The sequence below is a fragment of the Zea mays genome, chromosome 10, assembly GCF_902167145.1.
Source record: "Zea mays cultivar B73 chromosome 10, Zm-B73-REFERENCE-NAM-5.0, whole genome shotgun sequence".
NCBI classification, from domain to species: domain Eukaryota; kingdom Viridiplantae; phylum Streptophyta; class Magnoliopsida; order Poales; family Poaceae; genus Zea; species Zea mays.
The window spans coordinates 83,198,540-83,224,863 of record NC_050105.1 but is presented as its reverse complement, the minus strand read 5'-3'; the positions used below and the strand labels follow the sequence as shown (position 1 = coordinate 83,224,863).

The 26,324-nt window shown below is 45.0% G+C and overlaps 3 protein-coding genes across 3 annotated transcripts; 1 reads left to right on the top strand and 2 right to left on the bottom strand.

Moving 5' to 3' along the window:
• The first annotated feature begins 9,546 nt into the window (after positions 1 to 9,546).
• LOC103641303 (chaperone protein dnaJ A7A, chloroplastic) lies at positions 9,547 to 13,986 on the top strand. Its single transcript, XM_008664659.4, has 8 exons — positions 9,547 to 9,724; positions 10,259 to 10,413; positions 10,866 to 11,004; positions 11,094 to 11,151; positions 12,167 to 12,209; positions 12,386 to 12,434; positions 12,534 to 12,614; positions 12,703 to 13,986. The coding sequence occupies exons 2-8, from the start codon at positions 10,286 to 10,288 to the stop codon at positions 13,549 to 13,551; spliced, it is 1,347 nt and encodes a 448-aa protein (XP_008662881.1). The 5' UTR covers positions 9,547 to 9,724; positions 10,259 to 10,285; the 3' UTR covers positions 13,552 to 13,986.
• A 937-nt stretch (positions 13,987 to 14,923) lies between these two features.
• LOC103642560 (aquaporin NIP3-2) lies at positions 14,924 to 16,254 on the bottom strand. Its single transcript, XM_008665813.2, has 3 exons — positions 15,446 to 16,254; positions 15,285 to 15,346; positions 14,924 to 15,183 (listed from the first exon to the last, which is right to left on the bottom strand). Exons 1-3 carry the CDS (start codon positions 16,058 to 16,060, stop codon positions 15,036 to 15,038), a joined length of 825 nt encoding a protein of 274 aa, XP_008664035.1. The 5' UTR covers positions 16,061 to 16,254; the 3' UTR covers positions 14,924 to 15,035.
• A 733-nt stretch (positions 16,255 to 16,987) lies between these two features.
• On the bottom strand, positions 16,988 to 21,478 carry LOC100272772 (uncharacterized). The gene is made up of 17 exons (NM_001147225.1): positions 21,398 to 21,478; positions 21,117 to 21,294; positions 20,878 to 20,977; positions 20,655 to 20,732; positions 20,277 to 20,348; positions 20,076 to 20,194; positions 19,755 to 19,839; positions 19,536 to 19,625; positions 19,333 to 19,434; positions 19,160 to 19,249; positions 18,583 to 18,663; positions 18,138 to 18,209; positions 17,960 to 18,054; positions 17,795 to 17,883; positions 17,627 to 17,689; positions 17,499 to 17,542; positions 16,988 to 17,338 (listed from the first exon to the last, which is right to left on the bottom strand). Exons 1-17 carry the CDS (start codon positions 21,405 to 21,407, stop codon positions 17,207 to 17,209), a joined length of 1,500 nt encoding a protein of 499 aa, NP_001140697.1. The 5' UTR covers positions 21,408 to 21,478; the 3' UTR covers positions 16,988 to 17,206.
• Between the last annotated feature and the right edge of the window lie 4,846 nt (positions 21,479 to 26,324).

Genomic DNA, 26,324 nt, shown 5'->3' with positions numbered 1-26,324 from the left:
GCCCTAAGGCGCGGAGTAAGAGCGGATACTCCGCACGTGTCCTCCTGTCGTCGGGGATGACGTCTGTCCCGGGGAGGGGAGTGGTGGTGGTGGTTCCTCGACCGTCCCCGAGTGGTACCGCCAGTTGAGGCTGTTGCCGACTCAGTCCTGGTGGCCTGGCTTTGAGTCGGGAAGCCATGATCTCGGTCATACTCCTCCCGACGGCGAATTTCGTTTTCATGCCGCCGTTCGCGCGAAGCATTGATAGAGCTTCGCGCGTCTCGGTGACTGTTGATGGCGTGTCGCAAATCGTTCGGCGGGTGAGCGAGCGGCAGAAGATGGTTGGCCGCCTGAGTGAACAGGCGTCGGTATCCCTCGGCGTCGGGAGTCCGAGGAAGTCCGTCAGCTATCCGAGCTAGTACGCCTCCGACTTCGCTCGGCGTGTTCATAGCTCGGGCGAAGTCGGGGTTCAGGTTGCGCCCGAAGAGCGGATTCTCCCGGCGTTGCCTTGCATCTTGCTCGGCTTGCTCCTAAGTCCGTCGGCGATCACGTCGTCGGGAGTTCCTTCATTCCCTGAAGACGCGTTCTTCCGGAGTTTCTCCTATCTCCGAGACCTCGTCTCGCGAGACAGGCTGCTCCGGATCCCGTTCTCCGGCCGCGTGATGTCGTCGAATGTTCCTGCGTCGGTTCCTCCGTCGGCGGGATTCTCGTTGAGGTGGTTCTTCTCCAGGCGCGGTCGGTTCGTCGTCAGAGACGGCGGGCGACTCCACTCTCCCGATGAAGAGGACGTCGGGGTAGAATGGTACCGCTGTCGAGGCGACTTTCTTTCCGTTCTCCTTTGAGGTCGGAGGAACGGGAAGAACGACTTGCCTTTCCCTGGTCTCCTTCTTTCTCGCGACCCGTGTCCATTCTTTCGTCGGGGAAGTAGACAGCGGAGTCTTCCGGGTCAGCAAGCTTCTAGCTCCAGCCTTCCCGGAGACGATCTTTTTCCGAAGAGCCGGAGGTAGCGTCTTTCCAGCATTTTCGGAGTTTGTTGGAGGAAACTTCTCTTCTGGCAGATCTGCGATGCGGTGTAGAATTCCCCCTTCATCCGCTATAGATGAGATTGTCCCGAAGCAGAATACAGATCCGGGACGCACGGTGATCTTGCTGTGGAAGGTGACGGCCATTGAGCTAGCTTGGATCGTCGACACACCCCCTACCTGGCGCGCCAGCTGTCGGTGTTTTGGGTCCGACCGCATACCTGGGGTTACCCCTCAAGGTGTTTTTAGGAGTAGGACGGTGTCAACGACTGTAGCAAAATGGTTCGTGCCGATTGCACGAGGGACAGTGGACAGGATTTGCAGGTTCGGGCCGCTTAGAGATGCGTAACACCCTACGTCCTGATGAGTATTCGAGTGTGGTTACAAGAGGACTCTCTGGATTGAAGGCGCAGAGAGTTTACGTGGGTGGCTAAGTAAAGTAGGGTCGATCGTTCTGAAGGGGTGCCCCCTAGGCCTTATATACTCGACCGTGGGGCAGTACACGTGGATATGATAACAACAAGTAGCTAAAAGATAGTGAACCTCTTGAGTTTATCCCTACGTAACCCTCGCCGACTTATCCTCGCATGACTCTGTTGCATGAGGGCTTCAGCGCGGGAAAGTCGGGTCTCTGTTGCGATTTACTCGTTCGACGTTGTGGGCCATCCGGGTTTGCTCCAATCCAGTCTTGCATCTTCTCTGCTTCGTTGATTGTCTTTCCCCAGGCCCACGAAAGAACAACCTTACGATTTATTGGGCCCTTGGGCCTTTCGTGAGGTCTTTTACTTCTTTAGTGGACCCAGGGGATATCTATCCTCCACACTCGGGGATCCACATTTGATTTAATTGGTTATTCGGATGCCGATTGGGCGGGGTGTAAAATTAATAGAAAGAGCACATCGGGGACTTGCCAGTTCTTGGGAAGGTCTCTGGTGTCTTAGGCTTCAAAAAAGCAAAATTCCGTAGCTCTTTCTACCGCCGAAGCCGAGTATATTGCCGCAGGCCATTGTTGCGCGCAATTACTTTGGATGAGGCAAACCCTTAGGGACTATGGTTACAAATTAACCAAAGTTCCTCTTCTATGTGATAATGAGAGTGCAATCCGCATGGCGGATAATCCCGTTGAGCATAGCCGCACTAAACACATAGCCATTCGGTATCATTTCTTAAGGGATCACCAACAAAAGGAGGATATCGAGATTGCTTACATTAACACCAAAGAACAATTAGCCGATATCTTTACCAAGCCACTAGATGAACAAACTTTTAACAAACTTAGGCATGAGCTAAATATTCTTGATTCTCGGAATTTCTTTTGATGTTTTGCACACATAGCTCATAATTATACCTTTGATCATATATCTTTCATGTGCTATGACTAATATGTTTTCAAGTGTATTTCAAACCAAGTCATAGATTGAAAGGGAATAAGAGTCTTCGGCGAAGACAAAGGCTTCCACTCCACTCCATCAAGTTACAATCCTTCGTCGTCGCTCCGAGCCTCTCTCCAACTTTGGTATAATCTTCACTTATATTTTGTTTGCCAAAGGAGGAGAAAGTAGTTGAAAGGGCTTATATTTCACTCAAGTATCCGTTTTTGGCGATTAATGCCAAAGGGGGAGAAAGTATTAGCCCAAAGCAAAAGGACCGCACCACCACCAATTTTCAAAATTTAAAAAGGTCTTGAAATGATGAATTTTTCAATTGATATCTTATTTTTGATAGAATTTCAAATTGGATCACCCTCTTCAAAAACTAATATATAAAACCCTCTTGAACACTAAGAGGAGGATTTTATTAAGGGGGAGTTTTGTTTAGTCAAAGGAAAAGCATTTGAAACAGGGAGGGAAAATTTCAATCTTGAAAATGCTTCTCAAAATCTTATTCATCTACCTTTGACTATTTGCAAAAGGACTTTGAAAAGAATTTACAAAAGAATTTGCAAAACATGTGGTGCAAGCATGGTCCAAAATGATAAAAATATAAAGAAACAATCCATGCATATCTTATGAAAATATTTATTGGTTCAATTCTAAGTAATCTTTGCACTTACATTATGCAAACAAGTTCAATTATGCACTTCTATACTTGCTTTGGTTTGTGTTGGCATCAATCACCAAAAAGGGGGAGATTGAAAGGGAATTAGGCTTACACCTTTTTCTTAATTGATTTTGGTGGTTGAATTGCCCAACACAAATAATTGGACTAACTAGTTTGCTCTAGTCTATAAGTTTTTACAGGTGCCAAAGGTTCACAAAAAGGCAATAAAAAGACCAAAAAAAGGGTTCAAACCAAGAGAGCCAAAGACAACCCAAAGGCACCTTGGTCTGGCGCACCGGACTGTCCGGTGTGCCACTGGACAGTGTCCGGTGCACCAGGGCACTCGACGCTAAACTCCTCACCTTCGGGAAAATGGGAGGCCGCTCCGCTATAATTCATCGGACTGTCCAGTGTGCCAGCGGAGCAATGGCTACTTCGCGCGCAACGGTCGACTGCAACGCATTTAATGCGCGCCTGCACGCGCAGAAGACAGAGCACGCGCAGTTGGTGCACCGGACAGTCTACAGGACCTGTCCAGTGCACCACCGGACAATCCAGAGGCCCCACTTGTCAGAGCTCCAACGGTTGAACCCCAACGGTCTGCTGACGTGGCTGGCGCACCGGACAGTGTCCGGTGGCGCACCGGACTGTCCGGTGCGCCATGCGATTGCAGTCTTCCAATGACCATTTTTGGTGGTTGGGGCTATAAATACCCCAACCACCCCACATTCAATAGCATCCAAGTTTTCCACCTTCAACACATTACAAGAGCTATAACATTCAATTCTAGACACTCCAAAGAGATCAAATTCTCTTCCAAGTCCGGAATCACTCCAAATCAAATAGTGACTAGGGAGAGTGACATTTGTGTTCATTTGAGCTCTTGCGCTTGGATCGCTTCTTTTCTTTCTCATTCTTCTTGTGATCAAACTCAATTGTAACCAAGGCAAGAGACACCAATTGTGTGGTGGTCCTTGCGGGAACTTCGTGTTCCGTTTGATTGAGAAGAGAAGTTCACTCGGTCTAAATGACCGTTTGAGAGAGGGAAAGGGTTGAAAGAGACCCAGTCTTCGTGACCACCTCAACGGGGAGTAGGTTTGCAAGAACCGAACCTCGGTAAAACAAATCATCGTGTCTCGCTCTTTATTTGCTCACGATTTGTTTTGCGCCCTCTCTCTCAGACTCGTTTATATTTCTAATGCTAACCCGGCTTGTAGTTGTGCTTAAGTTTATAAATTTCAGATTCGCCCTATTCACCCCCCCCCCCTCTAGGCGACTTTCAAAATAACATCATTGCAAACATTTAAATCTTTAGCCTTAGCAATTAATTTTTCATTCTCAATTTTAAGGCTAGAGAGAGATGCATTCAATTTGTCAATCTTAGTAATCAAACTAGCATTATCATTTCTAAGACTAACAATTGAATCATCATAAACATCTTACTTTTCAACCTTAGAAATTAATTTGGCATTTTCATTTTTAAGGTTTGAGATGACATCATAGCAAGCGCTTAGCTCGTTAGTCAATTTTTCACACTTTTCTACTTCCTGAGCATAAGCATTTTTAACCTTAACATGCTTCTTATTTTCTTTAATTAGGAAGTCCTCTTGGCTATCCAAGAGTTCATCCTTCTCATGAATAGCTCCTATTAATTCATTTAATTTTTCTTGCATGTTGAGGTTGGCAAAAAGAGCAAGCAAATTATCCTCATCATCACTAGAGTTCTCCTCATCGCTAGATGTTGCATATTTAGTGGAGGCTCTAGATTTTACCTTCTTTTTGCCGTCTCTTGTCATGAGGCACTTGTGGCTGACGTTGGGGAAGAGGAGACCCTTGTTGACGGTGATGCTTGCGACGTCCTCGTCGGAGGAGTTGGTGGAGCTCTCATCGGAGTCCCACTCCCGGCAAACAAGGGAATCGCTGCCCTTCTTTTTGTAATACTTCTTCTTCTCCTTCCTTCTTCCCTTCTTGTCGTCGCCCCTGTCACTATCACTTGATAATGGACATTTAGCAATGAAATGACCGGGCTTACCACATTTGTAGCAAACTTTCTTGGAGCAGGGCTTGTAGTCCTTCCCCCTCCTTTGCTTGAGGATTTGGCGGAAGCTTTTGATGATTAAAGCCATCTCCTCATTATCGAGCTTGGAGGCATCGATGGGAAGCCTACTTGAAGTAGACTCTTCTTTCTTCTCCTCTGTTGCTTTGAAGGCAACGGGTTGCACCTCGGGTGTGGAGGTGGCGCCTCGCTCAATGATTTGTTTGGAGCCTTTGATCATTAATTCAAAGCTCACAAACTTTCCTATCACTTCCTCGGGAGACATTAGTTTATATCTAGGATCACCACGAATTAATTGAACTTGAGTAGGGTTAAGAAAAACGAGTGATCTAAGAATAACCTTGACCATTTCATGGTCATCCCATTTTGTGCTCCCGAGGTTGCGCACTTGGTTCACCAAGGTCTTGAGCCGGTTGTACATGGCTTGTGGCTCCTCCCCTTGGTTGAGCATGAATCGACCGAGCTCCCCCTCGATCGTCTCTCGCTTGGTGATCCTTGTCACCTCATCTCCTTCATGCGCGGTCTTGAGCACATCCCAAATATCTTTGGCGGTCTCCAACCCATGCACTTTGTTATACTCCTCTCGACTTAGAGAGGCGAGGAGTATAGTTGTTGCTTGGGAGTTAAAGTGTCGTATTTGGTCGGCCTCATCCGAGTCATAGTCCTTATCCACCACCTGTGGTACCTGCGCTCCATACTCAACAACATCCCATATGCTTTTGTGGAGTGAGGTTAGATGACCTTTCATTCTAGCACTCCACATAGAATAATCTTCACCCTCAAAAATGGGTGGTTTGCCTAACGGAACGGAAAGTAAAGGAGTGTGTTTAGGAACGCGAGGATAGCATAGGGGAATCTTACTAAACTTCTTGCGCTCATGGCGCTTAGAAGTGATGGACGGGGCGTCGGAGCCGGAGGTGGATGGCGATGAAGAGTCGGACTCGTAGTAGACTACTTTCTTCATCTTTATTTTTCTTCTCGCCACTCCGATGCGTCTTGTTGTGTGAAGGGGATCCTTTCATCTTGTTGCCGGACTCTCCCGATGGAGCCTTCCCGTGGCTTGTAGCGGGCTTCTCGCCGGTCACCATCTCCTTCTTGGCGTGATCTCCCGACATCACTTTGAGCGGTTAGGCTCTAATGAAGTACCGGCTCTGATACCAATTGAAAGTCGCCTAGAGGGGGGGTGAATAGGCAAATCTGAAATTTATAAACTTTAAGCACAACTACAAGTCGGGGTTAGCGTTAGATATAAAGTCGAGTCCAAAAGAGAGGGCGAAAACAAAATCACAAGCAAATAAGACGGAAGACACGGTGATTTGTTTTACCGAGGTTCGGTTCTTGTAAACATACTCCCCGTTGAGGAGGTCACAAAGACCGGGTCTCTTTCAACCCTTTCCCTCTCTCAAACGGTCACTTAGACCGAGTGAGCTTCTCTTCTCAATCAATTGGGACACTTAGTCCCCACAAGGACCACCACACAATTGGTGTCTCTTGCTTTGATTACAAAGAACTTGGAAGCAAGAATAGAGGAAGAAGAAAAGCGATCCAAGCGCAAGAGCTCAAAAGAACACAACAAAACTCTCTCTTCTAGTCACTATTGCTTTGAGTGGAATTGGGACTTGGAGAGATTTTGATTCACTCTATTTGTGTCTTGTATTGAATGCACTAGCTCTTGTATTGAATGTGTTGGCTGAAAACTTGGATGCTTTGAAGTGTTGGTGGTTGGGGGTATTTATAGCCCCAACCACTAAAGTGGTCGTTGGGGAAGGCTACTGTCGAAGGGCGCACCGGACAGTCCGATGCGCCACCGGACACTGTCCGGTGCGCCAGCCACGTCACCCAACCGTTAGGGTTCGACCGTTGGAGCTTCTGACATGTGGGCCACCGGACAAGTCCTGTTCACTGTCCGGTGCGCCATCTGGCGCCTGCTCTGACTCTGCGTGCGCAGTCGGCATTGTTCACTGTTCACTTTTGCAGTCGACCGTTGGCGCTGTAGTCGTTGCTCCGCTGGCACACCGGACAGTTCGGTGCTACACCGGACAGTTCGGTGCTACACCGGACAGTCCGATGAATTATAGCGGAGAGGCAATCCTAGAAACCCGAAGGTGGCAAGTTTGGAGTTGATCTCCCTAGTGCACTGGACACTGTCCGGTGGTGCACCGGACACTGTCCGGTGGTGCACCGGACAGTCTGGTGCGCCAGACCAGGGCAGCCTTCGGTTTGTCTTTTGCTCTTTTTATTTGAACCCTTTTTTGGACTTTTTATTGGTTTGTGTTGAACCTTTGGCACCTGTAGAACTTATAATCTAGAGCAAACTAGTTAGTCTAATTATTTGTGTTGAGCAATTCAACCACCAAAATTATTTAGGAAAAGGTGTGAGCCTATTTCCCTTTCAGGAATCTCACAAACAATTCACATAATTCCTAATCAATACAATGTGCCTTTCATGAATATTAAATGAAGCAATATATATATATATATATATATATATATATATATATATATATATATCATGGACACAAAGAAATATGCTCATCTAGAAGTGTTGCAAAGCTCAGATTCATCTAAACTTACTTTTGGAGCTAGTTTGAGCAAAACAGAGAATTTGAGTTAGAAAATTTAAATTGCCCAATTCTATGACTTAGTGTCACACCTGGATTTAGGGGCAAAACTGAATGCATACCATATGTGTGTTAGGATCTATTTCCACACATATGTTGATGTCACAAGTATAATATATCAAAAGAACAATACATAGAAGCGTAAATAAAGATTATATTAACATATTACATTTTGAATCGATATAACGTCTTAACCTTTATTCATCAAAGTACAACAGAACATGGGCATCCTTCCATAGGAAGATCACCGGGGGAATCACTAGACTATCATCCATCAAGTTCACCATCATAATTTTCATCTGCAAACTTCTGATCAAAATTAAGCAAGGGTGAGCTCACTTACGGTGGGGGCTCAACATGTGGGGTGAAGATGCAAGCTTAACAAAGTGAGGCTAAGGTTTAATGTGGATAGCATTTTAGTTGGTCATCATTTTATTATCAACACCTGATTACTAAATATAAGTATATACCAGACTCATTAAGCATAAGCAATATTCATCATATATATCATCAACATAAAGTTTAGAACTACTTGAACCAAAATATCATCGACATGAAGCTCAACCACTTGAGCGCAATAGAACACGATTTATTTTCATCTTCAAGTTCAATTACCATGTGAGGGTCTAGGCTGCTCTTAACCGTGAGCACGACGGATATATCAGTTTTACACTCTGCAGAGGTGGTATCCCCTCTAGCCTGGGTTGACCAGACCCTTAAACACTTCCGAGGTGAATGGCTAGAGATCCACTATGAGTCTTTCACAAAATACACTTAATACAAAACAACCTGCTAAGGTTTTTAGGCCAGTGTGGAGGCCCTATGGGCGAGGTAGCTTAGCCAAGACTACGTCCCTATGTTAACGTGAACTGCCACCACTGTTGTCCCCCTCCTTGCCCATATTTTTTATGAATAGCTAGTCTTATACACATGTTAGATTTTAAAATTGTGTAAGGATGTTGTTTGGAGTTATTTATATTACGAGTTATATGTTAACATGTGTAGAGCTAGTAACAAGCTTATACATATTAGCGATAGTTTCTGTGCTAACGCTAGGGTCCTAAGGAGGGGAGAGGGAGTGGTCGACGACGACAACACATGTGAGTGAGGAGGAAGGGAGTTAGGTCGCGAGGAGGAGAGAGGGAGGGGCCGACGACTTAGACATCTACATGAGGGACTGAGGGGGGATGGCAGCGGCGACGACGCGAGAGAGGGAGGAGCTGTGGGGGAGTGGAAGGGGTGAGGGTGCCTTTAGAGCATATTTAAAAGCTCCATTAAAATCTCCTCTATCTTAAATTGTTTAGGAAAAATAAAAAATAGCCTCCAACAGCCCTAAAACCCTCCCAACTTTTAATAGCCCCAAAAAGTTCGTCATTTATAGTTTAATCAAGGAGTTTTTTTATTCCTCCAATATTTTTTCTCACTGTCGTATTGTCACTATTCTCGCTAGTCCATCGCCAATTTTGTTTTTACTGCCCCATTACCACCCACCACCGAGTCGTACGTCATTCGCTATCCAACATCGGCTAGTCATCCTTCATCGGCTCTTCTACCTATGGAGCCTCTTCGCTGATGTCAAAAAATAACGCGATAAAGATTACCTGGGTTAAAAATGACCTAGCTCGTGAATAGACGTGAGGGCTAAAGATGTCTGATATAGTTTAATTTTTAATACATATTTAGGGAAATTGTTGGAGATAAGAAGAAAATCCACTCCTACTAAATTTTAGGTTGTCCCTAAAAACTATACTTTGGGGTGATTTTTAGGAGTTAGTTGGAGATACTCTTATGCACATAATTAAATGGGTAATCATTTTCAAAGAAAAGAAAAGAAAAGAAAATGAGAGATCCACAGAGAAGGGTATAGGTATTTCCAGAAGTGCCCTCGAGGGCTCGAGGCCTCCAAGTGGTTCACCACTCACCACCCCCTCTTATCTCCTTCCCCCAGCCGCCCTCCGCCTCCGCGCCATCGACACGCTCGAGAGCGTCGCTGCCTGCTGCTCGCGGTACGTTCACCCCTCCTCGTCTTTCGTTTCTCCTCTCCCGTTCAGCTCTCCCTGCCCCCTCTCTCGGCGTGCCGTGGCCTTCCTTTTTCTGGCGGCGTCGACTGGGCGAGCCCAGTCAGCGGCGCCACATCGCCACGGCACTGCCGGAGACGAGTGCCCACACCAGGTATGCGTATGCCTCCCCCTCTCCCCCTCGTGCTGTGCGGTACGGGGCGCCCCAAACCCTAAAGTAAGTTGTTTCATTCGGATCTGACCCTGCTACGAGTATGTATGTACATGGATTGTACCTACCGACCTTGATTTCATCGCCAAAGTTATCGGGGTCCGCCCGTGCGCTGTGGCATGCTAATTTCGGTTTTGTTTTTGGGATTTCGAGTGAGACCTCATTTGTTTCTGGGCTCTGAATTACAACTATGTTTCTTGATTAGTAGTTAGGGATAGTTTGTTACGCAACAATGCCTGGTGTCATTGGCACTTGTATTCCTGGAATACCTAATGCAGCAAAGCTCTTAACTTTGCCCTGTCATCTTTCAGCGGCTACACGCAAGTAATAAACATTATATGGCGCTAGTACAGTTCAACGGTGCCTTGGTTCCTCAACTCGGTGAAAAGCCTCGGCTGCTATCCTTGTCAGCTGCAATCGCAAAGGCTGCCTATTCTGATGCAAGATTCCTGACACCAAAAACTGGGTATGTTTGTGCACAGTTCAGATATTGTTTGGTAGGTACCATGTAGTTGACTTTAGGAGTTCCATGGCGAACCTGTAGCCTGTGTCATATGTTGTTGCCACTGCAGTTTATTTCTAGCTTCCATGGTTTTCATCAGTTCTTGTCATCTAATCATTTTTTCGCATATGCTCAAAGTAGACTGCAATCTATGGGCTATGTAGTGTGTTTTTATACTAAGGAAAAGAAGTTGACAATGGAATGAACAAAGAGATTGAGCTAGCTAAAATGTAAGATGTAAAATATATAGCCTAATGACATAGTAAGGCCGAGGGACTTGAGCAAGATGCATTTCTATATTTTCTCAAGAATCCTGTAACTCGTAACAACAAAATACTCGAATGTTAAAAAATATATATTCTACCATGCACATACAAATTCTTAGCAAACTGAGTTTGATTTTACTGTCTCTGCAGTTCAAGAGGTAGAGGTAAACACCTGCTATCACCTAGTTATAGTTTGCATTCACAGACCTCTTCTGAACAACTAAACCATGTACCATCGTCAAGATTTCGCCAGAAAAGGGGTTCACGTTTTATCGTCAGAGCTGAAGCTGTGAGCTATTCTTTTGTCTTTCTGCTTTGCTTAATTTATTGCTTCAAAATATCTTCCATTCTGATTTGATTTTAAATCTTAAATGACAGGATTTCTATAGTGTACTTGGTGTCTCAAGAAATGCTAGTAAATCTGAAATCAAGAGCGGTTGGTATCTTCTGTTTGGTTGATCATGCTGTTAATGTTTGGTTGTGGTTGTCATGTAATATGCCATGCAAATACCTGCAATTGTCACTTTTGTTAGAACCCAGATTTTTTTTTCGAAGTTCATCTTCCATACTTCCACTTCAATGCTGCTCCAAAAATGTAGTGCACTTCTGAAAACAAAACCGCTGATTTAAGATATGGTGATATATTGATATCACTTGTAAACTACTATCTCCGGTCATAATTATACAATGTTTTGGACACGACCCAGTCAAACTTTCGAAACTGACTGCCAATGACTCCTAAAATATTAGTTTGAAAACATAAAGCTGGCATGCGTAGATTTATCTTCAAAGGTTCTTTCATATAAAGTAAATAAATGCATTCTTTGGTCTAATCTAGGCTTAATTGAACTTTAGGTTTATTTTCTTTGCACACAGAAGTGTAATGCAGTTCTGCAAAAGCCTGTATTGTTAAGATACAATTGCATGGTTGGCCCCACTCTGAGACCTTACTATGAGTGTTCCCTCCTTTGTTTCATTTTGCACCATTGTACCTTGTTTGTAAACAAAATAGGGGCACCGATGCAAACATTTCGGAAACAGTAGTGGTTTTGGTGCAAAATGGGAAAGGAAGGCAGACTCATAATTAGGCTCCATAGTGAGGGTAACTATGCAAATGCACTGAATTGTTACTATTTCATCTAATTTAAGATGTGATGTCCTTGGTGTCTCTTATCACATCTGCTTAGCTGGTATTATTTTATTTTTTTAGATCAAAGGCCCAGCCAAGATTTATTACGAAATTTAAGTTTGAATTAGCTGGTACTGTTAGCTGTTTATTACTTATTTTGGTGAAAATATCAACTACAATGCTGAAACTAAGAAGTTTTTAACTTGAAAGCATCATGGTCAGTAGTAGTACCTGATACTGAATAGAGTATGAATTTGATATACATAACATGATGTTGTATTGTTTATTTTCTGTGTTGGTCCTGAATCCTTTTATTTTCCAGCCTATCGGAAGCTTGCTAGGAGCTATCATCCAGATGTAAACAAGTGAGTTGGCTATTGCAATAGAGAATCACTTTTCAGCTACTATCACCATCATCATTTTGTTGCTTTTCGGGTGCTTATAGCCAGCTGTACTGCCTGTATATTCTTCTTTGTACATTAGACATCTCTCTCATTTAGTCAGTCAAATAATGAAAGTATCTATTTATGATCTATTTTAGAGATCCTGGTGCTGAACAAAAGTTCAAGGATATCAGTAATGCTTATGAGGTTGGGCCCACTGTTCATACTCAACTCCAAAATCCAAATTCCATTTTCGGTAGTAGGATTACACATTTATTTATGCTTACGTAGAAAGGATGTCTGTAGGTTCTGTCTGATGATGAGAAGCGATCGATCTATGATAAATATGGAGAAGCAGGTCTGAAGGGTGCTGGCATGGGCACAGGAGTAAGTGTTCCTATATGTTTTCTATATCAGAAGTTTGGTCAGCAGGATCATTGAATTGTTCTAATCATATCAATTTTGTTTCCTACAGGATTACTCAAACCCGTTTGATCTCTTTGAGTCCCTGTTTGAAGGGTTTGGTGGAATGGGTGGAATGGGGGGTGGCCGTGCTGCTCGGAACAGACCAATGCAAGGTGATGATGAGAGCTACAATCTGGTACTCAATTTCAAGGAAGCTGTGTTTGGTGTGGAGAAGGAGATTGAGATAACCAGATTGGAAGGCTGTAACACCTGCGACGGAAGTGGTGCCAAGCCAGGTACAAAGGCAACCACATGTAAAACTTGTGGAGGTCAGGGCCAGGTAGTCTCCTCCACAAGAACACCGCTTGGAATATTCCAGCAAGTCTCCACCTGCAATACTTGTGGTGGCACCGGTGAATTCTCCACTCCTTGCAACACCTGTGGGGGTGATGGCCGGGTGCGAAGGACAAAGAGGATCAGCCTAAAGGTTCCTGCTGGAGTGGATTCTGGAAGCAGGCTGAGGGTCCGGTCTGAGGGTAATGCTGGGCGGCGAGGAGGCCCTCCTGGGGACCTTTATGTCTTCATTGATGTTCTCTCTGATCCTGTTCTTAAGCGAGATGGGACAAACATTCTCTACACATGCAAGGTTTCTTACATTGATGCAATCCTTGGGACAACCGTCAAAGTCCCCACTGTTGACGGAACGGTTGACCTTAAGATACCCTCAGGGACTCAGCCAGGCACAACTCTGGTGATGTCCAAGAAAGGTGTCCCGCTTCTCGGGAAGTCAAATGCCCGTGGAGACCAGCTGGTGCGTGTCCAGGTTGAGATTCCGAAGCGTCTGAGCAGCGACGAGAAGAAGCTAATTGAGGAGCTTGCAAACCTGAACAAGGCTCAAACAGCCAATAGCAGGAGATGATTATCGCACATGGCTTCGTAGGACAGCGTGCTTGTGTGATAGGCAATTTTGATGCAAACTGCAGTGATGATTGGATGAAAAGAGTTGGTAGTGATAAACTCTTCTACGAACTACATACAGCAAGGGGTCTGGAGCAAAAAAATGTGCCGTTCCACATCTGTAACCTCGTTTTTAAGCTATTGAAAGTTGAGTCAGTGAACTGGACGTTTTTGCAATAGCTTAGCATATGCACTAGGCGACTTTATTAGCCATTTTTTTTTGTTGTTATACGGCTTTTGTATTCTTGGAAGCCTTAGGCAAGATATCTGATGGTGGAATCAGGTTTAGACTTGACATTTCTTGCACAAATGCTGCACCATGCATTCATGGAATCTGTAAGCTGTACCATGGAAATGTTAACTGTAGTTTTATGGTTTGTGATGCATTGGGGGTTTATTGGTTTGCTCTTCAAATACGTTATGCAGACATTACGTTTTTTTCCCCTTCGGCAGCTGTTGATTTGAAGCTGCCTCTCGTAGAGCAGGTGCGTTTTGCTCTAGGGCAGGCTGCTGTTGATATGAAGCTGTTTGTCCACCGGACATGACATCGGACATGACATTGGATAGGATAAGGTAGTGTTTGGTTACTATGGACTAATTTTTAGTCCCTCCATTTTATTCTACTTAAGTTTATAAATTGCAAAATATGGAAACTATAACTCTATTTTAGTTTCCATATTTGACAATTTAGTGACTAAAGTAGAATAAATTGGAGGGACTAAAAATTAGTCTCTAAAACCAAACACCCCCTAAGTATGTTTACTATATTCAAATTCGTAGTATAATAATAACTCGGACGTATCCGATGCGACACTGGCGCTAGTTTGGACCTTGTCATTACCTGTTCAGTGCAGTGGAAAAGCTACATGAAAATTTCAGTTGAGGTTCTAAAGGCTAGTTTGGACTATAGATGTCCAAACGGGCCGCCCGGCCCGGTCCGGCCCGGGCCCGGTGAAGCCCGACCCGTTTTGGACCCGGCCCGCTAGGCACGATTAAAAAACCGGGCCGGCTAAGCACGCGGGCTCAATTCCTTGTTCGAGCCCGGCCCGCAACGGGCCTAAACGGGCCGGGCCGGCCCGTTTAGCACGAAAAAAGCGGGCCGAAAAGCGGGCTATGCGGGCCGAAAAACACGTTTTAGTGTAAAAAAGCGGGCTTAACGGGCTTAGAGCTAAACGGGCCGTGCCGGGCTAGCCCACCGTGCCTAATTTCCTGTCCGAGCCCGGCCCGCTTATTCGTGCCGGGCCGGCCCGGGCCCGCATATAACCGGGCCGTGCCGGGCTCGGACCGGGCCCAAAAAACGGGCTTCGTGCCGGGCTCGCGGGCTTCGTGCTTATTGGACATCTATGGTTTGGACCTTTGAGGCTATTTATACCCCTCTATCAGTTTCACAAGGGGTCCTGCTATATATTTGCGGACGCGCGCGGGTGATCGAGATGGCCGGCCGGATCAGGGCTTGATGAGCGTGTAGGTGGCAGCCCCTGCGATAGCCCCCAGAGGCGGCGCCAGCAGGTAGACCCAGATGTCCTTGTACTTCCCCGTCGCCAGCGCCGCCCCGATCGTCCGCGCCGGGTTCATGGACGGCCCAGTCGACGGCCTGCATCTCATGCACACGCAGCGTTCATCTGTCGGATCGGAGCCCCAGTTCATGCGTATCGATTTCTGTAGTAGCAGCTAGCAGCACTAGTCAGTACTTACCCTCCGATGAGAGCGTTCATCATTATCGCCGCCGCGATCGCGATGGCCACCAGCTCTTTGCTCTGGATTGAAAGATCAACAAAACATTCGTCAGATTTACGTTTTCCAAGGCTGAAGAACTGCAGGCATAGATACCATCGTCAAATTTACGGCGCACTTGCCGAGGTCGGGTCGGTGGCGACGGCGGCGATGACGAACATGAGCACGAACGTGAGCACGAGCTCGAGGAAGAACGCCTGGGCGGCGCCGACGCGGGGCACGGTGGCCATGACGGCCGGGTCGGCGGGGCGGTACATGGCCTTGGCGAGGAACGCGGCGGCAGCGGACCCCGCCGTCTGCGCGGCGGCGTAGGGGAGCACGTGGGCGCGCGGGAGGTAGCCGAACACGCCCATGGCCAGGCTGACGGCCGGGTTCAGGTGCGAGCCGGAGACGCTCACCACGGCGAGCACCACGGCCACCACGGCCAGCCCCGCCGCGGCCGCCACCCCCACCAGGCCCTCCGCGCCGCCGTGCTGCGCGTCCGCCACGACGGTCGACACCACCGCAAACATGAGGATGAACGTGCCCACGAACTCCGCCGCCACCTTCTTGGCCAGCGGCACCTCGCGCCCTTGCTGCTCGTCGCCGTGCGCGTCAGCCTGCGGCGGCGACTTGAGCATCAGTTTCTGCAGGGACGACGACTCCACCGCCACCAGCTTGCTGGGTGTTGGCGCCGAGCACATGCTGATGGCCACCTGCCTCTGCTCTTCGACGCCCGTTGTGGCGTGCTCGGCCATTTCTCGGTTCAACTCAGCTCCAAATACACATCTCTAACTCGTCTTCTTTGACCACACCAATCTACCTATATATGCATATAGTTTCTCCTAATTGCCTAGCTGAGCACAATTTCCAAGCAAAGTTTCATATGATCTATGCACACGTGTTCGAGGTGATCTTGCAGAGTTATTCAGCTACTCCTAGTCCTATATAAGTGCGCGCGCAGCATGTCGAGTCAAATTTGGAGAATATTTGTTAATTTGAACGCATTGGAGAATTGTGCCCTTAGGAGAATATGACGAGGAATATGTGATGCGAGCTGGAGCAAAATGTTTGTGTCAGCACTCAGGAGCCAATCAGCAAGAAACCTCAGATGAGTCACTGACTACTCTGTTTGTCATTTGGCCCTTGTCGGGCAACAGAGTCCTCCGTCAGGTGTGACGATGGCAAGAGCATTCTCATGCATATTCCCAGCAAGTTTCGACAAGACAAATGCTCAAATACCAAGACGACAAGAACGTCGCCTATGCTCCGTGGGCACAAGAGGCGTACACTTCTAAAGGTCTGTAGATAAGATGAGCTACTGGCCTCGTTCTCAGTTTACTATGTAAACCCTCCATTCCAAATTTATGTTCTTTTCAAAGTATACGATGTTTTAACTTTTTTAATAAATACAAATTTTCACTTAGCATACGCTCACATATATACTATGAACTAGTTTGAAAACTCAAATTCCCTTCAAAACTAATTTCTTCTTCAATCCTCTCTAATCCGAAGGAAATTTGAGTTTACAAACTAGCCCTATGTCTAGATACACAGCAAAAATAATGAATATAGGGGAAAACACGTCTTACAGTAACTTCGGAAAAGAGGGACTGTTAAACGAACTATATGTCGAGCAGTAAACATGAATGCATGAGTGATCAGAAGACCATCAAGAAAAAAGTAGCATAAAGGCTTCAATCTATCATCCTCATCAACCCCTCAAAGGGCAACCAGGTTTATTTCAAGCTGGAAATAGCCGACGCAGGTGCACTGAAGAATGTTACAACCCCAGTGGGAATAGATTCTATGTAATTGTGCGTTATTGCTGACGTGGTCTCGACGCTATGAACCGCTCGAGCAGCGCACAGCCTCGGGTTCAAGAAAGTACTAGATTCTGAGAGCTAAACCATGGCACTGGACCGGAGTGAGCTTCTTGCAATCTCTAATGCATCTTCAACAGAAGTCGCGGCCTGGAGCTTTGACTTGTCAACAACAGGCTGAGATTTGGCGAGCTGCGGAAGAAGCGAGAATTCCTGAAATGTTGCAGAAAGTTCGTCATGGACATGTCCAGTATCACACGATCTCTCGTGCTTGATGTGGCGTATAACTTGGTAGTAAGTTCAGCAGAAACAAGAAACCATCCTAGATTAGCAAGATCTTATTCGAGACAAAAGCGATGCAAAGTGCAATTACCTCTGAGGTTCCACTCTCGAGGAAAACACCCTTCAGCCGGCTATCTACAATTACGACAAGGCGGAATCGTCATGCTATGGTTAAGCATAACTGAGAGGAATCGAAATGTACTCCAAACTACTGATTACCAGAGTCGATCCAGAAAGTCGCAACCTTTGGATCAAAGTTCCCTACTTCGACTGCTTCGCCGACTGCTCAGAGCACAAACCAAGGGCATTAGTCTCATGAATATGCATGCTTAAGCTTAATCACAAGGATCAACTTGTGATGTATAAAATGGATGTCATGGTACTCACCATTGTCGCCATAAAACTGCCACCAGACTTTCCTCGAACTTCCCTCGTACTCAAAAACCCTCGAGTAGAAGTATGGAAGGTAGTCATACCTGCATCCAAAACGGTGGATCAGAACAAGCATTGGGGGCTAAACTGACAAAGCACACTTGATTGCCATAAACTCACGCTTTTGTCTGGGATGTTAGGAGCGTCTCTACACAGTGGTGCGCAGACTTCCGAGCATGATCCACATGTTCCACTCGAGCAATTCTATTGTACATCTGCAATGGGTTTGGGAAAAAATAACATATTCTGGGATCCAACTTTGCCTCAGAAGATAGAAAACATAATAATGATTACCAACCTTCAGGGGGAACGCTGCTACATCTCCAATTGCAAAGATGCCAGGTACACTAGTTCTGAACAAGGAATCAACCTACAAAAATATACACAATTAGCTCTCTTGACCAAGGATAGACCACAAGTGATTTACAGGATGCCAAACACTTGAGCAAGTAACTATCGAAATTAAAATCCATCATATAATGAAGCAGCGCACGTCCAACAAGAAGGAACAGAACGACAATGAAACAGCTAGAAACCAATAAATTGATACGGGTAAAATGTAACTTTAAAATGTGATCCAATTTGAGGGGGTTTATGTGTTGTTTGCTGCTAATCCAAATTAATCCAATCAGTATCTCAGGTAGAAAAGAAAAAGGAAATAGTTCCATAGAAACTTTGAACAACTATTATGATGCAGAGCAGTAGATTTAATAAGCCTAATTAACTTTGGCATGGAAACAAACCTCTATTCCACCAACTTTAGGGTTAACTCCAACAGCTTCAAACGGGCTGACAACTGGTTTTGCTCCTATACCAACAATTACCTGCACTTAATCTTGTTAAAACAAGAGGACATGATAAACCCAGTGTTGGCAGCTCCCACATGAGTGGGGTCTAAGGAAGGTATAACCGAGGCAAGCCAATGCAGAGAGGCTGCATCGAACCTAGGACCTTTGGCTCAGTGAAAAGGCTTCTCACCACTGCGTCAGGCCTGTCCTTTCATCTTGTTAAAACAACAAGAATATCAAATACTTTTTGTCTTCTTTTTTACTTTATGGGCTTAAGTGAATGAGACAATGAGTAAATATATCAACTACCCTTGTATTGAATATCGAGTGAACAAATCTATCAAATTGAGTCTATAAGTAACTACAGAAGGTTGAAGATTTTGTATCTATGAAGAAGTGAAGAACATTGGTTCTCACAGAGAAGTGGATCAAAAAATGAATATGATATTTAAATTTATCTGGCAGTAAAAGTAATAATTTCAGTTGTATAGTACTACTGCATGAACCATTAGAAGGAAATAAATAGCATAACTGTATCAGCTTCAACTACAGATCCATCCTTAAGTACTGCAGAAGACACCCTTCCATCAGAGCCAGCTCCAAGTTTTTCGATAAGAGCTCCCTGGTTACCAATAAAGATGCTCATACTCAAATCGACTGAAAAAAGACTAATAAATGAACTCAAATATTTGATGCAACAATTACCTTTATGAATTTGACACCATTTTGCTGATACAGTTCCTCATACTTCTTAGCAAGCGAGGGTGTAAATAATCTTGGCATAATGTGGTCCTCTGGGAATATAATCTATGCATGTAGCAGCCCTAATTAGAGAAGTGACTTTTTGGCATATAGGAAGAAGTCCAAGCTTCAGCGTATCAAACTGAAAAAAAAAGGTAGCTCCTTACAGTTGTGTCAAGATTCCAGCCACAAGCTGCTGCAGCTACCTCCATGCCAATATAGCCCCCACCAATAACCACCACCTTCTTTGCACTTCCCTACAAAAAATAAGCAAAGAAAAAATAATTCCTTGCAAATATCAAAGAGGTGATGTTGTCAAATGAGATGGCATTAACTCTGGTGGATGAGAAATGATGACAATTACTACATTAATCTACCGAACATACCAATGAGGATACTAGAGCATCAGCATCAGCAACATCCCGTATGTAGTGAACTCCAGGTAATTTCCCTCCAATTTTCTCAGGTAATCTGAAAAAAATGGACGTTTGGTATTAGAAGAGCATAATGTTTAGGTTCATTGTAACCATGTGAGTAGACAAAGCTTGTGCATCCAATGCATACATAAAACCTAACAGGAATTCATAAAAATGTCTTAAATCTCGGGAGAAAAAGTTTAAGAAAAATGGACATGATGATAATGACATCAGAAATATGGTTTCCCATACATTTAAATGCACCTCATTCGCATAAGTGTAGTTGTATACCTCGATGCTTCACATCCAGTAGAAATAATAAGTGAGCCGTATTTCAGAACTTTCCCCGATGAAGTCTTTAAGGTTTGCGTTTTGCCATCAAATGCTACAACTGGATCCTCATACAGCACCTATCACAAAAGGACAAACAGCTTCAGATTAAAGTGTCAGTAAACACAGCGCATAGAACACAAATGCCAACATCATCACTACCTCTATACCATTCTCCTTGTACCATTCAGCAGTCTGTCGCTGTCCACCAGATCCAACGCATGTATGGAAACCCTACCACAAGAAAAAGATTAAGACTAAGAGCCTGTTTGTGCAGCTCTAAATTCCAATTGAGGGAATGAACAACAGACTATCAGGTCAAAGCTTCCTTAAAAGTTTTATGCAACATTCTGATTACTGAAGGTCTGAAGCAGATCATAACAAAGGCCAATAAACTAACATCAAGAAGCTGATCTCTTGTACACTATTTGAAGAATGCAAGATACTGCATTGACTTAAAACTGAGCAATTCAGCAGTCCTAAACCTGGCCATCACGATTCAGTTTTGCCTGTTGGTGTAAATTTTGTTGGTGTACTTACAGGTAGGCGAGCCGGTTTCTTGTCCGGAGGAAAAAGATAGCCTTTGGTCAAGGCTGGCCGCTCGTATGGTGGAACTGGCTGCATGAAAACAAGCACCATTACGGTCAAACATTACCAGATAGCCTTCGAAAGTTCAAATCAAAATATTAACAGAGGTTTGCAACAGATAACATTGCAGCAATGGGAAACAAACAGCGACTGAAATAGAACAAAGCAGCGATACCTCCTTGGAGACGATGCAAAGGCGGCCGTCAGCCATGCCATGCTCGACGAACGTCCTGGCGGCGTAACCCGCAGCGTTCCCTCCCCCGACGATCACATACCTGCAGTCCGGCGATCCGCCAACCAACCAACCATCCATGAGCATTCTTTTTACTTCTCGAACACCACCAGGCACCCGCCTATTTCAGAGTTTCCGACCCCAAGCAGCGAACTTGGATTCAAGAGAAACAGGGCACCCACTCGCGGTTCTGGTTGTCGAACCCGGCCGCCGCGGAGACCGAGAAGGTCCGCCGGGAAGAGAGCCGGAGCACGCTGGCACCGCCGCCCCGCTGCCGCAGAGCCCACGTGGCCGGCAACGAGGAGTAGCTGAAGCACTGTGTCGCCGCGGAAGCCATCTGCGCCGCCTTCCGCCGGAGAGCTGCGGTCACCTCCAAGAAATGGAGCCGAGGGGACGGCAATGAGTGCCAAAGGGGCTTAAATGCAATTAAGCGAAGCTGAGCGGGGAAGATCGGGGGAAGAACCTGAAGTCATCGTTCTCTCTCCTCGGCGGCGCCCTTATAGAGGACGGACGGGCACGGAAGGAGGCGTCGTCAGAGTTTGAGGAGGGGTTGGATCAGGGAATAGTTTAAACGCGAGGGGTTTCGCTGCTATTTGGAGGGGGCGGAGGGCCGCTGTCCGCTGCGAGAGGCCAAGGGACGGATCACGGACGCGACAAGGCGACAGACCATTCCAGCCCTGCGGCGGGGTGGAGTGGGGACTGGGGAAGACACAGAAGAGGAACTGAGGAAGAAGGCGGAGGCAGTGCATTTGCAATTTCTTCCTCTTTTCGATTTATGGCCTTTTTTTTGAAAATATCCTCTCCTTTGCAAAATAGTACTCCCTCCCATTTTTAGTTGACTTTTGTTAGTGTAAAATTATACTCCTCAGTTCTTTTTATTTGTCGTGTTTTAGTTAAAAATAAAATAATCAGCAACAAATATTAAAAAACGGAGATAGTACTACAGAGCGTCAAACAATAAAAAACTGAGGTAGTATTCGTTTTACCTCTTTACTTTTGTGTATATATTCAACTAGATAATGATGAATATAGACACATATATAAAACACTAGGTATGTTCTCGTGTGTTGCCATGGGAGTAAAAATTAATATGAAACATAGATACAGAACGTCAAATATTACTATGATGCAAAATTTGTGTGACAAAATATCAGCGTAACACCAATATTATATTGACGATATAAATATATAATATTATTATAAACACGTCGACCCAAATAGATTGAATTGATGTCGAACAACATTATCAATATCATATAAATTATTTCTAAAGAGTTAATATAAAATTTTTAATGATAGGTAAATATGTCGACAACTACACACTAATCTGATTTCGATGGGAATGAATTGTGCTCTTGTTTCTCAATCATTGATGGGTGACAAGTCTTCAGCACCAGACGGATGGGCGGTGTTGTCTATGGGCTCATCTCGCGACAAAAAAATAAACAATGTTGACGAAGAGTCGGAGCAGGATCACGCCAAATACAGCTGCAATGCGTACTTGGGCCAGCGATTTGTTGATCCAATAACCAGGTCGTGGAGGGATGGAGAGGCGTGGGAGGTGGTGGCCATTGGATTTGCAGAGGACACGATGCTGATAGCATAACTATATAGGCCCTATTTGGATACGCTTCTCCCCCACCATACTTAAAATCTGGAAATGCAAAGATTCCCGCGATTTAGTTCCACAACTGAAATGACGATTCTGTGAGAAACAGAAATAATTTAGATGTTTGGCGGGATTATTGTTTATATTCATTCATAAATATATAGTGAGCATAACCAAACATGACGCTAACTGCAGACTTTGTTCTAGATATCAATAGTTCAGAACACAAACAGTAACATACTAAATAGCATAAGAAATGACAGATGTGGTCATTTATGGGGGAAGAAATGTGTTGACTGCCTTAATTAGGCATAATATATCTTAAATTATGAACTCTCTCAGTGATTCTTGATGTAGCTGAGGTGCCCGATCTTTCGGCGAGAGGAGATAATTCCGATTTGGCGGAAGATGACCCTTGCGATCCGACTACGACGAGCAAGCCCGAGGCGCCAATACAATCGCTGAACCAACTCCCTGTGGTTACCGACCTTGCTGATGCGAGATCGGCCTGATCACGAAGATCGTTTCCTGTGCGCAATCGAAGAACGAACAAGAAAAAGATGCGAGCAATCTAATCTATTACTCGAGGGTGGAGTTCTGAATACACGAAGACAGCGCAGATTTGCGCGTGTTCGAGAGTAGCTAAGGCTAATGTAAAACAAAACTCGAAAACAAAGGAGGCGCAGCTCCTGGTTAAATAGAGAGGGGCGCAGCCCCTAGGGGCGGCCAACCCTAGGTCGTCCACTATGGGCCGTAGTTGGGCTGGTCATCTATTCTTCTGGGCCCTCATTCTTCAGTAGCATGACGAAGTTAAGATCTCTGGCACGGGCCCGAGTAATTGGCCCAGCTAATGAAGGAAGTGGCGCTTGATGTGGAGGTGCTGCTGGTGTAGTCGTACTCATAGTGATGTCCTCATCATCCTCCCCTTCTTGAAGTGAAGTCGTCCTCGACGACAACTCCTCATCCTCAGCCATATATGGTTTCAAATCTGCAACATTAAAACTAGATGAAACACCAAATTCCGCAGGCAGTTCAAGGATATAAGCATTATCATTAATCTTTGTTAGCACCTTAAAAGGACCAGCAGCACGAGGCATTAATTTAGAACGGCGCAAAGTAGGAAACCGATCCTTTCTCAAGTGCAACCAAACCATATCACCTGGCTCAAAAGTAACATGTTTTCTTCCTTTACTACCAGCAACCTGATTTTTTGCATTAGTAGCAGCAATGTTCTATTTCGTTTGTTCATGTATGGTAATCATTTGTTCAACATGTGCAGCAGCATCTACATGTGGGGCGTTCGCAGCATTAAGTGAAATCAAATCAATAGGTGCCCTAGGGATGTAACCATAAACAATCTGGAAAGGGCACATCTTTGTAGAAGAATGTGTGGCATGATTGTAAGCAAATTCAACATGAGGCAAGCAATCCTCCCAACGTCTCAAATTCTTGTCTAAAACAGCCCTAAGCATGGTAGATAAAGTTCTATTTACTACCTCAGTTTGTCCATCAGTCTGAGGGTGACAAGTAGTGCTAAACAACAATTTAGTTCCCAATTTATTCCAAAGAGATCTCCAAAAATGGCTTAGAAACTTAGCATCGTGATCAGAGACTATTGTTTTTGGAATACCATGTAAACGAATAATTTCTCTAAAGAACAATTCAGCAACAATGCTAGCATCATCAGTTTTATGACAAGGTATAAAGTGAGCCATTTTAGAGAATCTATCAACAACCACAAAAATACTATCCCTCCCCTTCTTAGTTCTAGGCAAGCCCAAAACAAAGTCCATAGAGATATCAAGCCAAGGAGAAGAAGGGACAGGCAAAGGCATATACAAACCATGGTTGTTCAACCGTGACTTAGCTTTCTGACAAGTAGTGCAGCGTGCAACAAGGCGCTCCACATCAGCGCGCATCCGAGGCCAAAAGAAATGGGCAGCCAACACCTCATGCGTTTTGTAGACGCCAAAATGCCCCATGAGACCGCCTCCATGCGCTTCCTGTAACAACAAAAGACGAACCGAGCTAGCTGGAACACACATCTTGTTAGCGCGAAACAGGAACCCATCATGTATGTGAAATTTGCCCCATGGTATCCCATTAATACAATGGCCAAAAGCATCTTTAAAATCAGCATCGTCAACATATTGATCCTTCATAGTGTCCAAACCAAAGATTTTAAAATCTAATTGTGACAGCATGGTATAGCGACGAGACAAAGCATCAGCAATAACATTGTCCTTCCCGTTCTTGTGTTTAATAATGTAATGAAAGGACTCAATGAATTCGACCCATTTAGCATGACGACGGTTCAGATTTGTTTGGGTACGAATATGTTTTAAAGCCTCATGATCAGAATGAATTATGAACTCACGATGCCAAAGATAGTGCTGCCAAGTATGTAAAGTGCGCACTAAAGCGTAAAGCTCCTTATCATAAGTAGAATATTTTAGACTAGCACCGCTTAATTTTTCACTAAAATAAGCAACTGGTTTTCCTTCTTGTAACAAAACAGCACCTAGCCCAATACCGCTAGCATCGCATTCAAGCTCAAAAACTTTATTAAAATCAGGCAATTGCAAGAGGGGAGCTTGGGTTAACTTATCTTTCAAAGTGCTGAACGCTACCTCCTGCGAATCACTCCAAGCAAACGGCACATCTTTCTTTGTAAGCTCATGTAGAGGCGCTGCAATGGAGCTAAAATCACGAACAAATCTGCGGTAGAAACCGGCAAGTCCAAGAAAGCTCCGAATTTGTGTGACCGTCGTCGGTGTAGGCCACTCCCGAATAGCAGCAATCTTGCTGCTATCCACCTCAATGCCCTGCGGAGTAACCACATAACCAAGAAACGAGACACGTTGCGTGCAAAATGTGCACTTTTCCATGTTACCAAACAAGCGAGCAGCACGCAAAGCATCAAAAACAGCACGCAAATGTTCTAAATGCTCCTCTATAGACTTGCTGTAAATAAGGATATCATCGAAATAAACAACAACAAACAAACCTATGAAGGCCCGTAGAACTTCGTTCATTAAACGCATAAAGGTGCTGGGAGCATTAGTCAATCCAAATGGCATAACCAACCATTCATATAAACCAAATTTCGTTTTAAAAGCTGTTTTCCATTCATCACCGAGTTTCATTCTAATCTGATGGTAACCGCTACGCAAATCAACCTTAGAGAAAATAACGGCACCACTAAGCTCATCTAACATATCATCAAGGCGTGGAATAGGATATCGATAACGAACTGTGATGTTATTAATAGCACGACAATCTACGCACATACGCCATGACCCATCTTTCTTTGGAACGAGTAAAACAGGAACCAAGCAAGGGCTAAGAGACTCACGAATGTAACCCTTATCAAGCAGCGTCTGCACCTAGCGCTGGATCTCCTTCGTCTCATCTGGATTTGTACGGTACGGTGCGCGGTTCGGAAGAGAAGCGTCGGGGATGAGACCGATCTGATGCTCAATGCCACGGAGGGGAGGAAGACCCGGTGGTAAGTCCGTAGGATAAACATCAGCATACTCCTGCAAAAGGTTAACAACAGCAGGGGGTATATCCAAAGACGGTGCATCATCAAGCGGAACAAGCATTCGCGAGCATACAAGTGCATAACAGGGCATATGAGCTTCATGGAGATCATCAAAATCAGCACGTGTAGCAAGTAAAACAGGAGAGTGCAACTTGATTTCAGATTTAATAGGTGCGGCTGATGTCGATTTGACTTGTTGTGCAGTTTTAGCAGCCCTAGTAAGATCATCTTTCAAAA